At 52.0% G+C, this 14,094-nt stretch overlaps 1 protein-coding gene across 7 annotated transcripts in view; it reads left to right on the plus strand.

Annotated features, from left to right (window-relative positions):
- The window catches only part of PRKAG2 (protein kinase AMP-activated non-catalytic subunit gamma 2), a 311,916-nt gene that overhangs the window by 92,446 nt on the left and 205,376 nt on the right, over positions 1-14,094 (plus strand). For 3 of the 7 annotated variants that reach the window (XM_051857058.2, XM_051857059.2, XM_051857060.2), the window contains exon 3: positions 1,848-2,127. The exons of 3 other annotated variants lie outside the window; for them this stretch is intronic. In XM_051857058.2, coding sequence (XP_051713018.1) covers positions 1,848-2,127 — 280 coding nt within the window. Of the gene's footprint in view, positions 1-1,847; positions 2,154-14,094 lie in introns of all 7 variants that reach the window. One more of the 7 variants, XM_070077300.1, reaches the window with a different exon arrangement.

Genomic DNA, 14,094 nt, shown 5'->3' on the forward strand with positions numbered 1-14,094 from the left:
ACTGGCAGCTCCTGGGGCATCTGAAGTCCAGTTTCAGTGGTCCCTCTGGGCGTATCCTGAAGCCAGTCCTCTTGGATTCCATTTTCATTCTCACACGCCGGCCACCGTCTCTTCCCTATTGTGGAAGAAGGAATGGTGCAGCTAAGCCAAGAGCATCAAGTGGCGTGGCGCTGGCCTCGGCCTCCCTGCTGGTGGCTCCATGACAAATGGCCCTGTTTGCATCTGGCTGCCCGGCAGGGGCCTGAGAGCCTGCTCTCCATTAGTGCCCGTGGAGCCAGGCACAGGTGGGGAGTCTCATCTACACCCAGGGAATCATCCAATTACATTGATCAAAGTATCATTTTCTTGCAGCTTGCCTAATGGCCAGGACTGAGGCTCTGTCCCTGGCGGCTTCATTGTCTGCATGGCTCCCCAACCCACGGTGGGGAAGCAGCCAGGGCCGCCCCTCCATCTCTTTGCTCTGTGATCTCCTGGAGACCCTACCCATCTTTGTTCCTTTCCTATAACGGACACCAGCAGTGGCTTCAGTGAGCCTCTCCTGTGACAGTAGCCCTAGCATCATTTTACAGGTAGCTAACAGGGCTCAAGTCACTTGTCTATTCTGCCAGAAACAGCCAGGATTTAAACTCGGGTTTCTGTCCAGAATCCATGCCTGTCATATCGCCTTGCGATAGGGTCATCCTCTATTCCGTATTGCGCTGTTGCTACCAAGGATAAGGCATCTTTCTGCCCCCAGTACCCACCTCATGCCTGCACATAGGACCCACCAACTTTTAATGAAACTCTGGTTTTAAGATGTGTTCTCAGGATTTACTCTGAGTCCCACAGGTGGGATGACAGCTAAACTGGATACTCTACAGGCAGAGAATGTCCGTGCTTTCCATGTTAAAGGGTCAAACAATGGGGAAAACCTGAACTTGTTCCTACCGAGGCGAGCCGGAGTCACTGCCTATGATGGTCCCTCCGCTCGAGCGGTCTGCACAGGAGGGAATTGGCGCTGGGTCAGCTTCTGCACCTCCACGTGGCTGCACCCGCTGTTAGCGGGAGATTGCAATTTGGTGGCTGGTGGTCACCAAGGGTCCCCCACCCCCGACAAGGACACCTGTAAAGCCCCGCGACTCAGAGTCGGGGGCGCCCTCTAGTGGTGGGAGGACTCACATGGGCCGAGATCAGTGCCTCGCACCGGGTGGGATGGAGGGCACAGCTATGTCTCAGCGCATGCGCCGCCTGGTCCCACGAGGGCAGCCATGAGAGCGCCTCCAGTGTCTCGCCCTGTGAGGAAGTTAGTGTGCTTTTCTGGTGCTCAACTGGAGAGTCCCTGAGGTTGTCTTCGTTCCAGTGTTGCAAGTTTGGCGAGAAATAGGGCGGCGGCCGTTTAACACATATCGAATGGTCACTGTAGATTCGGCCGTGAGCTGGACAGCGTCGTGGCCTCTCACTGGACACAGCCCTGCTCGGCCCAGGTAGTGCTAGCCTCATTGTACACACGCGGAAACGGAGGCTTGACGAGACTGAGCAACATGCCCGCCGTGGCCCAGTAGGAGGCAGAACTGGGGGGTCAAACCCAGGCTCCCAGATGGCGGGTTGGGCAGGAACGAGGCCTGGCCGGCTCTGCTCTCGATCGCAAGCGCTGGCGTGGATGTGGGCGGAAGGGGACTATATCCCTGGGCAGTCAGACACTGAGAAGGATGCACGGGTGGGCCGGAAGGCAGGCCTGCGAATAGGCCCCAGGAGCAAGAGGCATCGCTGCAAGCCCCTCCCTCCCACCCCTCTGAGAGGTCCTGCACAGGGGAGAGCGCCCGGTGCTGCGAGTGACCACATCCTTGTGTCTGTCTGTCTCTCCGCAGGTGGACAGCCCCTTCAGCTCGGGCAGCCCCTCCAAAGGGCTCTTCTCCAGAGGCTCCCATCCCCGGCCCTCCAGCCCCGTGTCTGCTCCCGTGAGGCCCAAGACCAGCCCCGGATCTCCCAAAACCGTGTTCCCCTTCTCCTACCAGGAGTCCCCCCCGCGCTCAGCTCGCCGCATGAGCTTTAGCGGGATCTTCCGCTCGTCGTCCAAAGAGTCTTCGCCCAACTCCAACCCGTCTACCTCTCCTGGGGGCATCAGGTTTTTCTCCCGCTCCAGAAAAAGTAAGACAATGATGCTATGGTTTCAGGTGGGTGTCGGGCTGCTGGGGACCTTTTCCGTGGTGGCTGGGCCATGGTGACTGTTAGTGGCTGGGTGCCGGGTGCACAGGTCTGCGTCCATCTCGCCTGTGAACAAATCCAAACTCTCTCCAGAGTGAATTCACTCTGCCTGTCACTGTCTTCCTGCGCCGACCTGTCAGAACCCAATCTTTCCTGCACACACCCCGATGCTCACAGTATGAACACAAGGACACTGGCCTCTCCGAAATGCGGTGTTGGCTGGAGCTGAGGCTAGACCCCAGGGGTCAGAGGGCCAGCCTCAGCTTTGACCGATGCATTCTCTCACCTCCTAGGGTATGGTATTTGGGGAACCTGGGTGGGTCCTGACTTCCTTGTATTTTGGTCTGGGGGCAGCAGGGAAGGGAGGCAGGGTGGATCTGCTGCAGAGATGGGAAGCAGATAACGTGTGTGCGGCAGAGCCCCTTAGGCTCACGGGTATTTGTGATCTGAAGATAGAGTGTGCTCCCTTGAGCCCTGTGGATCATAGCAGGAGATATATGAGACTACTGCAAAGCACTCATGGAAAATGGACTAAGATAAATGGTTGCGATACCAGTTAGGACCCCCATCAGAGTGTCTGATTCCAGCTTCCTGCTAACATGGCCCCCGGAGGCAGTGATGATGGCTCCGGTAACTGAGTTACTGCCACCCCATGGAGACCTGGGTTGAGTTCCCATTCCTGGCTTTGGTCTCCCCCACCCCAGGCTGTTGTGGGAAGCGAAATATTGGATGGGAGCTATCTGTGTCTTTCTGTGTCTCTGCCTCTCATATTTGTGAGAGAGAGAGAGAAAGAATTTTGGTACAACGGCCAATGTTGTGGCATAGGAGGTAGAGCCGCTGCCTGTGGTACTGGCATCCTGTAAGGGCACCGGTTCATGTACCTGCTGCTCCGCTTGCAATCCAGCTCCCTGCTAATGGCCTGGGAAAAGCAATGGAAGATGGCCCAAGTGCTTGGGTCCTTGACACCCATGTGGGAGACCCGGAAGAAGCTCCTGGCTCCTGGCTTTGGCCTGGCCAGCTCTGGCTGTTGAGGCCATCTAGGGAGTGAGCCAGTGGATGGAAGATCTGTTTCTCTGTCTCTCTCTCTCTCTGTAACTCTGACTTTCAAATAAATAAATAAATCTTAAATTTTGGTGCAAAAATAATTTTGGAATCCCTGCACAGTTTCTTTGTGATAGGCATTTTCCACAGACTTTTTGAAGACTCCCAGTATGCACGAATTTCAGAATTTTTCACACCAAAGTAAACTTTCTATTAATTCCTTTTCCCATGAGCTTTTTGAAGTGCCCTCCCAATAAGGAAGGCAAGCTTGCCCCTAAGCATCAGAGGTGTGCGTGGTGTACCTTTCTCCTCAGGTTGTATTTGCCCCCAGACTGCAATGGTGGAGCGATACTTGACCTGCAGGGTCAGGCAGAGCATGTAGGAATTTAATTGGTTTATAAGGAGAGGAAGAAGAGAGATTATCTCTTCTTTACTTGTGTATGTGTATGGTGTGGGGTATTGTTTCTAGTCCCTCTAAAATCATCTCTAAAAAAAAAGATTTATTTATTATTTATCTGAAAACAGAGTTATGGGGCAGAGGGGTGGAGTGTATCTGACGGAGAGAGAGAGAGAGAGAGCTTCCATCTGCAGGTTCACTCCCCAGATGGCCACAGTGGCCAGCACTGGGACAGGCTGAAGCCAGGAGCATCATCTGCATCTCCCACGTGGGTGGCAGGATGCAAGCACTTGGACCATCTCCACTGCTTTCCCAGGCAGTTAGCAGGGAGTGGGATAGGAAATGGAGCAGCTAGGACACAAACCCATATGGGATGCCCGAGTTGCGAGCGGCAGCTTTACCCACTACAACGTAACACCAGCCTGTAAGAGCATCTCAAAATGAGAGCTTTTCTGCCTGTCCGTGAGCCTAACTGTAAATACACACATCCTGTGATGAGGCATTGGGAGGATGACAAAGCGATGGTTCTCCCTGGAAAGTTGTTAGGAACTGTGTCTACCAAGCCCTGGAGGGAGCAGAATGTCACAGCAGTGAGGTCACAAAGCTCTAGAGAGCACCCCAGGTTTCTCGACAGCATCCTGTGTTGTGAAATATTTCATCATGCCCCACATCTGATACCTAAATCAGGGCCTGTTTCTTGACAGGTGGCGTCAGACCTGTGTTGGTTACAACAGGTTGCATTTGCTTTCTAGGGTTGCTTTAACAAAGCACCACAAACTGGGGTGGAGTGGGAGACTTAAAACAGCAGACGTTTTTCTCTCACAGCTCCAGAGGCCAGAAGTCCAAGGTGAGGTGTGGGCAGGACCAGGTTCCCTCTGAAGTTGCCAGGGGAGGTTCTGCTCCATGCCTCTCTCCCGGCGTCTGGTGTTGCCAGCAATCCGTGGTGTTCCTTGGCTTGTAGACGCATTACTCACATCTCTGCTTCCATTGCCACGCGATGTTCTCATGGATCTCTCTCCTCTTCTTACAAGGAGGTTGTGTTGCATTAAGGGCCTCCTCAACTCTTGTATGACCTCATCTTAATTAACTACATCTGCAACAGCACAGTTTCCAAAAACAAGATCACGTTCTAAGGTTCTGGGAATGACATAGATTTTTTTATTTAAAGATTTATTTTATTTATTTGAAAGACAGAGTTACAGAGAGATGTAGAGACAGAGAGAGAGGTCTTCCATCCGCTGGTCCACTCCCTAGATGGCTACAATGGCCAGAGCTGCACCGACCCAAAGCCAGGAGCCAGGAGCTTCTTCCAGGTCTCCCATGTGGCTGCAGGGGCCCAAGGACTTAGGCCATCTTCCATGGCTATCCCAGGCCATAGCAAAGAGCTGGACTGGAAGAGGAGCAGCTGAGACTAGAGTCGGAGCCCATATGGGATGCCTGCACCTCAGGTCAGGGCGTTAACCCACTGCGCCACAACCCCGGCCCCATGACATAGATATTGATGCAAATTCTACACAACCCAGGACACCACTTATACAGGAAAGGCCAAGATTGCTAATTCACATTGCCAGTTGTGGTCATCCTGTTAGGATCCGAGATATTACTGAAGGCAGAAGGAGCAGGCCAGATAGAGAGGCCAGATAGAGATAGGGGAGGGTTGGTGGGTGCAAGGGGGCAGGATGAACCAGGCTCACCATCTCAGCGTGAACTCCCTGCCATGCACTGGGTTTGGGGTGTGAAGAATGTTTTCCTAAGCCACTGAAGGTTCATTGGCCCCACAGGCCAGTTCCTCACTCTGATGATGGCAGAGATTCTGGGACGTCCAGGAGCTCCTTCTAGTAAGGCTCAGTCATTTCATAAATAAGCGGTGAGGGCATGACATTAATTTGGAGGCCGGGGATGATCAGGGAGAGGGGGTGCCGACTACTTTATTGGAGCAACCTTGGCCGAGTAGCACATGCTCACACACTGCTGCCCAGGCTGAGCCCCCAGGAGTGGCTGCCGGCCAAGCCTTGTCCCTCTGCACACCCATGTTCCCGGGACCAGATTGGCTGCTCCATTAATGCCGATGTTTCCTCCATGGTCTTGCAATCAGTGGCGGTGTCCAAGGGAGCTCATAGGTGGCCCACAGACACTGCAGGAAGTCAAGCAGAGGGTGGGTCACGCCACTCGTGGGCTCCCACGACAAGTGTGTGTAGGAAGAAAACCTAGGCTGGAGAAATTAAAGGGCTTGCTCTGACTCCCCCATCTGGTGAGAGGCGGCCCTGGGACCAGAAGCCAGGTCTGCAGCTTCGTTGGTGTCAGTTCTTCATGCAGCACCCTCTGAAGGCTGGAGGTGAGCGTGGCAGGTCTTCTCAGTGTGTGCAGGAGGCGCATCACTCAGGTGGACTCTGTGTTTCCCCTTTCTACGTAAAACGAGGACGCGTGTGCCTGTGGGATGGGGGCCGCCTCCATTCTTCTACACACCCTACGTGGCTGTGGGATCATCATACCTTTCTTTAAGTTTGTGTGATTGGTTCTTAAGATACACCTTTCTTCTTCTACCCAGCTGTGTCAACGTTGTCCAGAGGTTAGGACAGACAGCACTTGTATTTGTACGCAGAAGTGGGGTCAAGGCTGCCCTCATGAAACAGGTGTCCGAGGCTTCTCCAGCTGACCCCCAAGTGGTCCTTGTCTGGGAGAAGGTAGACTCGCCCAAGTTCCCCTTGTTGGGCAGTGATGTTGCTGTGTCAACTGAATGTGTTGGAATTGGTCGGTGGAAAGACAGGATTCCTGCCTCCAGGGGCGCCTAGCCGGGCGAACAGAGGCTTTGGCAGATGGGACTAGGTGTTGCGCTGCTGAGGGCTGTGCCGAGTTAAGACTGGGCAGCCTTACTTTGTGGGTGAGGCCGGACAGTGTCCTAGAGAACCTGATGGTTGCAAGGTGGCTGGAGCAAGATGAGGGAGTTTGTGAGCTGGCGCCAGTGAGGAAAAGCGCGAGTCTCTGGTAGGTTCTGTCACCCTCCTGGCCACCTCTAGATCACTCTCCTGCCAGCGGCTGCACGGAGCCCCCCATGGAAGAGGGGAAAAGGAAGGTGTAGAGAGAGAGAAGGAAAAAGAAGAGCAGGAGGAGGCCCTGTAGGCTGGTGGTCCTGGCAGAGCTGAGCGCTGGGCACTGGGAGATGGGGGAGGATGACCCTGTCTCCCAGCTCACATGGCTGTGATGTCACTGGGACACCGCAGTGTAATCTTATGGGGACCATCGTTGTATATGCAGTTCATCAGTAACCAAAATATAATTCTGTGGTGCATTACTGTACATTTGTTTGGGTGCATATATGTGTATATATATGACCACATCATGTATTTCCACTGTGTGTATGTGTGATACTGTATGTGTATGTGAAACATACATACACATATATATGTATTTGTATGCATGTTTGTATGTGTGGGCACATGTGTGTATACAAGTCTCTTACCTTTATTTTTTTTTTAAAGATTTAGTTGTTTATTTGAAAGGCAGTGTTACAGAGAGGCAGAGAGAGAGAGAGAGAGAGAGAAAGTCTTCCATCCACTGGTTCACTCCCCAAGTGGCTGCAATGGCTGGAGCTGGGCCAATCCCAAGCCAGGAGCCAGGAGCCAGGAGCTTCTTCTGGGTCTCCCACATGAGTGCAGGGGCCCAAGGACTTGGGCCATCTTCTACCGCTTTCCCAGGACATAGCAGAGAGCTGGATCAGAAGTGGAGCAGCTGGGACTTGAACCAGCACCTATATGGGATGCTGGCACTGCAGGAGGCAGCTTTACTCGCTATGCCATAGCGCCTGCGCCACATGTCTTATCTTTAAAGGACATTTTTCAGGCTGCCGGTGGCAACCTGTAAGTGAAGGATTATGATTTTTTTTGATAGTTGAGTTGAAGAAAACTTTTTCTTTATCTGAGACATTCCAGTTTTTGAAGACTACGTTAATTTATTGACAACTAAAAATGAAAACGTAATGTATGTTGAAAAAAAAAATGGAGTGCCAAATCTGAGCTTTGCAGCAGTAGTGTGATGTGGGACAGAGGTGACAGGTGTTGGCAGGAAGCAGAGAAAGCAATGCCACCAAGATGCCAGGGGCACAGCTGATGCTCCTGCATAGGGGTCAAGGCTGCCAGGGGAAGTCGGGTGTGGCAGGGCTGGGAGAGGCTGAGCAGTGCAGGTGCTTCCACGAGCTGAGTGTGGAGACTTGGGCTGGTGGGGACATGAGAGTCCTGGACAGATGTGTGAGGAGTGCAGCCTGACCTGGGGCAGACTGGGCCACTTGTCCACGTGGGCTGCTGCGGCTTCGGAGCCCAAGCTGAGTGCTAGCTGTGGCCCCTGCCATCGGGGCCTGTGGATTACACAGGGAGACTTTCCCCCAGATTCTGTGTGTAATCTGAGAGGCAGACAGATGGAGAAAGAGGTGGAGAGCTCTTATCAGTTGGTTCCCTCCCTAAAAGCGCATTCCAGCCAGGACTGGGCCAAGCCAAAGCTGGGAGCCAGAAACTGAATCCATGTCTGTCTTGTGGGTGGCAGGGAGTCGTGCAGTTGAGCCAGCACTGGCGTCTTTCAGAGTTTGCATTAGCTAGAGGCAGGAACCGTGGTTGAAGTCAAACCCAGCTGCTCCAATATGGGCACAGGCATCCTAACCACTAAGCTACATGCTGTCCCCACCTCTACCCTTTCTATTTTCTGCTTTTAAATATTTATTTATTTATTTGAAAGGCAGAGCTACAGACAGAGAGGGAGAGAGAGAAAGGTCTTCCATCTGCTGCTTCACTCCCCAGATGGCTGCAACGGCCAGAACTGGGCCGATCTGAAGCCAAGAGCCAGGACCTTCTTCTGGGGTCCTGCAGGGCCCCAAGCACTTGGGCCATCCTCCACTGCTTTCTCAGGCCATCAGCAGAGAGCTGGATCAGAAGAAGAGCAGCCGGGACACGAACAGGCACCCATATGGTATGCTGGCGCCACGGGCGGAGGCTTAGCCTATTACGCCACGGTGCCGGCCCCTGTCCAGTATTTTGTAGGCCCTTCAGTGTCTTCGGCTGGGTGTAATTTGTTAAGGCTGCTCTTTGCCATCTGGCTAGGCAGCCATGGCTGGGCTCGGGAAGGCTATGGCATGGCTCCAGGCTGCTCAGAAGGACAAGCGTTGATTACACTGGAGGCTTGGCTCCTTCAGAGAGGCCCGCTGGGATGGAGTGTTCAGACCAAAGCAAGCCTGGTCCCCATGGCAACTGCTCGGTGCCTGCCCTTGAACTCCTGTGCCTGGCTCCTTGGCGTTCCCCAGAAGAAAGCAGCCCTGCCAGAGTCCTGGAGCCAACGCAGCACAAAGGTCCTGAGCTGTGTCCAAGTGGGACTTGCAGTGCTTGCAGGCTGGGTGCTACTTGCCTGCGAGGGTCACCCTGAGCTCCGTCCACTTGGATTCTCATCGTGCTTGGCGTGAAGCTTGGAACAGCCCCGCTGGACCCTGCTCTGGCCGTGGAAGGTGCCGTGAAGACATCGCTCATGACCCAGGTCCCCAAGGGGAATTTCCCGTCTGGACTTCACACCAGGAGTAGCTGTGCTTCTGATCGACTCGTCTGTCATTGTCCACAGTGGACAGCATCATGTCTCAGCCCAGTTTTCCCTGTGTGCTCTCCCCGTTAGAAGTCTCCAAGCCAAATTTGAACAAAAAGCATTAAGGGTTGCATTTCTTGCCTTATTTTAGAGTTCAGTTTGGGTTATTATCCATTTCTTGCCTTATTTTAGAGTACAATTTGGGTTATTATCCATTCCTTGCCCTATTTTAGAATTCAGTTTGGGTTATTACCCATTTCTTGCCTTATTTTAGAATTCAGTTTGGGTTCTTATCCTTTTACTTTTACTCGACTAATTTTTCTTTTTTTTTAAGATTTATTTTATTTTACTTGAAAGTCAGAGTTACACAGAGAGAAGAGAGGCAGAGAGAGAGAAAGAGAGGTCTTCCATCCGATGGTTCACTCCCCAATTGGCCGCAACGGCTGGAGCTGCAACAATCCGAAGCCAGGACCCAGAAGCTTCCTCCGGGTCCCCCACGCGGGTGCAGGGGCCCAAGTACTTGGGCCATCCTCCACGGCTCTCGCAGGCCACAACAAAGAGTTGGACAGGAAGTGGAGTAGCCAGGTCTTGAACCAGCACCCATATGAGATGCTGGCGCTTCAGGCCAGGGCATTAACCCGCTGTGCCACAGCGCCGGCCTGACTCCGACTAATTTTTCAAATAAGGATGGCAGTTTATTGGGAGGATTAGGGGGTGTGGGTATTTATAGAGGTCAAAATAGAGCGGAATGCTGAGGACTTGGAGAGAAGGGAAGCAAACCCTCTGGCCCTGGGGGCCCAGCAGCAAGAACTCATGGGTCTTCCCAGGTGATCCATGTGGGAAGTTCAAGTTGTTGTGGCTCGCCACTTAGCATTCTGAATTCCTTACTATAGGATACCTGAGTGGCCCAGTTAGGATTCCTGTATGACCAGGGAGGAGTAGAGGGTTGGAGGAGTAGGCAGGCCCACACAGCAGAAAACACAGAGATCAAGAACTGGGAGTTAGGGTGGGAGACGCCAAGGTAAGAGGCCCAGGTGGAAACCCAACAGGCGGACACAACGTCGTACGCCTCCGCTGCCCAGCACGCGTGCACACACAGCCTTCCCATGTTTACAGAGGCCCTGGTCCGACCATTCCCATCACTCCACAGCTGTAAGTGTGCACACTGCTTCCCCAAGGGAGGGCACCACAGCCATTACCATCAGGAGGTGTGACTGCTGGGCTGTTTTCTGAGTCCTCCATCCTCCCAAGGGTATGCCCATTTCTCCTCAGCTTGTCTTTCTGTCCTGTAACTTAGACCTGTGTGATAAACACAGAACCTGAAGTTTTACAGGCTCTGCAGGTGATGCTGATACACAGCGAGGCTTGGTAAACACAGCTTTCCAGTATTAGCCAGAAAGAAAGGGAAGCCAGAACTTACCATCACTGTAATGGTAGAAGGGGAAAGCTGAGAATTCCGTTTCGGACGGTGTAAGAACAGGAGAGGGGATGCAGATGGAGAGGACTGTTCTAGAGCCTGCAGCCAGCGTGGGCCCAGAAAGTACCCAGGCTACCCGGCGTTCTTTGCCCAGATCTTTATCTGGAGGGAGCTCACCTCCCGGAGGGCCTGCTTGCACGCACGTGCTGCATCACTCACAGGTGTTTCTGCTGGGGCGGTGGCGTGTGGACTCATGGCTTGTCTGTCCAGTGCTTTCATCACACTCCCTCCAGGCCTGCTGTACAGTAGCTAAGCTGCTTCCCTTTGATGGCCAGGGTGGGACACTCCAACCAAAACAACGCCGCCACTCTTCTGCCTCTTCCGTAATGCAGTGCTGAGCCAGCCACAGCCTGGGGACAAAAGTGAGCCAGGCAACTCTTTTCATAGAGTTGTGTAGGGGACTATTAATAACCCCCATTAAGACCTAGGTTGGGTGGAACCCAGTTCCAAATTCAAATTAACAAGAGACAGATTATGCACATGTGAGTTTCTTTTTTTTAAATTTACTATTAATTTGAAAGGGTTACAGTGAGAGAGAGAGAGAGAGAGAAACTGTCTATCCTCTGGTTTACTCCCCCAGTTGGCTGCAACGGCCACGCTGGGCCAGGCCTAAGCCAGGAGCCAGGAGCTTTATTTGGGTCTCTCATGTGAATGGCAGGGGCCCAGCACTTGTGCCATCTTCTGCTTTGCCCAGGCCATCAGCAGGGAGCTGGATCAGAAGTGGAGCAGCTGGGACACAAACTAGCACCCATATGGGATGCTGGCATCCACAGGAGCAGCTTTACCTGCTACCCCACAATGCTGGCCCCTAGCATGTGTATTTCATATCTACACAGAGGACACCAGGGATGGGCAGTTCTCAAAGACAACTTTAGCTCAATCCTTTGTATTTCAGGGAGGCATATTCTGGTCTCCCAGCATCATCACACACAGTCACATCCACCTGTCTGTTCCCTCTGGCTGCTCTCACACAACAGCAGAGTGAACAGTGGCCACGGAGACTGTATGGCTCACAAAGTCTAAAATGTGTACCTTATTGACCTTGCTCTGGTACTGTACAAATTCTTTTTTTAAAAAAGATTTACTTTATTTATTTTAAAGACAGAGTTACAGAGAGAGGTGGAAGCAGAGAGAGAGGTCCTCCATCCACCGGCCCACTCCTCACATGGCTGCAATAGCCAGAGCTGCAACAATCCCAAGCCAGGAGCCAGGATCTTCTTCCGGGTCTCCCACGTGGGTGCAGAGGCCCAAGGACTTGGGCTGTCTTCTACTGCTATCCCAGGCCACAGCAGAGAGCTGGATCGGAAGAGGAGCAGTGAGGACTAGAACTGGTGCCCATATGGGATGCCAGCGCTTCAGGCCAGGGCTTTAACCTGCTGTGCCACAGCGCCGGCCCCTACACATTCTTAAGTGGCTATGTGGCAATAGAATTTTCCAGAACACTGAATCTATTGTCAAAAGATTTTATAGGGCTGGCATTGTGGTGTAGCGGATAAAGCCAATGCTGCCTGCAATGCCAGCATCCCATATAGGCACCGGTTTGAGTTTTGCTACTCTACTTCCCAACTGGATCCCTGCTAATGTGCCTGGGAAAGCAGCAGAGGATAGACGAAGACTGTGGGCCCCTGTACCCATGTGGAAGACCCAGAAGAAACTCCTGGCTGCTGGCTTCAGTCTGGCCCCATCTCTCTCTGTAACTCTACCTTTCAAATAAATAAGATAAATATTTTAAAAATGATTTAACAGCTTGTTTTAGGATGATCTTTCCTTTAGAGATGAGGAAAGGAAAGCACATGTCAATATGTTCACAAACTGCAAATAATGAGATTAAAGTTTTTTAAGCAAAAATACTCTGCATAGTCAGCAAAGTATGACCTCAAGAATGGTTTTGTTTCCTGTTACTAAACTTTGCTTCCCCAAATCACTGATTATAAATGCCTTCCATATGCATTCTAAGTGCATTATATGTAATAATTTTTCCTTCTATCTTCATAGCAGCTCTGTGAGGTCATTTTTTAACATTTCTGCCCAAGGAGAAGCTGAGAAAGAGAGGGTGAAGTGTTTGAGCAGAGGCCACACAGCTAGTAAGTTGCAGCCAAGGTTTTAACTCAGATCGTCCAATGAGCAGGTGCACGTTAACCCAGGTGCTAAGACAGAGTGGATGCGAGGAATAATGCATAAGCCAATGATGGGACAAGTATCCATTTAGGAAAATAAAAGCTCTAATGTTAGTCACTTTAGCTTAGAAAGCTCAGTCCCTCCTCCCTGACACTGCTAGAATCCCTCCTCTCTTCTGTGGCCTCAGGAGTGTGTCTCCCAGTCCCTTCCAGTCGCCTCTCCCAACCTGCTGGGAGAATGAAAACGTGAGTGTCTTGTTTACACAGAGGAGGAAGGAGCAGTGTTCTCTTAGGACTGTTGACATTGCTGTTGGAAACAAAGGCCTCTGGTTTGACCTCAACCAAAGAATGATTTTCTCCCTGTGAAGCTGAGTGCCTGCAGCCCTCCTGCTCAGCCTCTGAGTAACCAGCCAGCCCCCAGCAGATCTGCTGCTGATCTAAGAGCTCTGGGAACTGGCCCTGGTAGTCGGGCAGTTCATCTTCACACCCAAGTGCTGAGCAGGGCTTTGCAGAGTGCTTGTGAGGCAACACGAAGAATGAGGCCCGGCACCCCTCCCAGGCTCCTTGCACAAGGTGCAGAGCTGGCCTGTACCAGTGACCCGGAAGGAACCAGTTGTCTTGAATTGAGGAAGTCTGTGTGCAGCCTGGACAGTTTACTCTTCCTTCAGCAAGAATCAGTCACTCCTGACATTTTTAAAAATCGTCTTTGAAAGTTGCCTTCAGAGTCATAATGCATTCTTCAGAGTATCCCTGATGATGGACAGTCTTTGCCTTTTGAGGATAGATTTTGTTTTGCAAAGAGATATCTTTGAGAAAATAATATGAATTCATCTTTTTTTGAAGATTTATTAATTTTATTTGAAAGGCAGAGTTACAGAGAGGCAGAAGCAGGGGTGGGGGCGCCTTCCATTCGCTGGTTCACTCCCCAAATGGCTGCAACGGTGGGAGCTGTGCTGATCTGTATCCAGGAGCCAGGAGCTTCTTCCAGGTCCCCCGCACAGGTGCAGGGGCCCAAGCACTTGGGCCATCCTCCACTGCTTTCCCAGGCCACAGCAGAGAGCTGGATTGGAAGTGGAGCAGCCAGGATGAGAACCAGTGCCCATATGGGATGCCGGCACCACGGGCAGCAGCTCCACCCGCCACACCACAACCCCAGCCCCTTAACTCATCTTTAAAAGTTAAGATGAGGATATAATTGTAGCAGTGTTGAAGCGCAATAATGAATCGCATTTCCTCATTAATTGTAAATTACCATTCAAAACTGGGGGACAGGAAGTGAACACACATCTACCTGTGCCCCACAAAACCAATGACTTCTCCAA

The sequence above is a fragment of the Oryctolagus cuniculus genome, chromosome 7 (genome assembly GCF_964237555.1).
Source record: "Oryctolagus cuniculus chromosome 7, mOryCun1.1, whole genome shotgun sequence".
Taxonomy (NCBI): Eukaryota; Metazoa; Chordata; class Mammalia; order Lagomorpha; family Leporidae; genus Oryctolagus; species Oryctolagus cuniculus.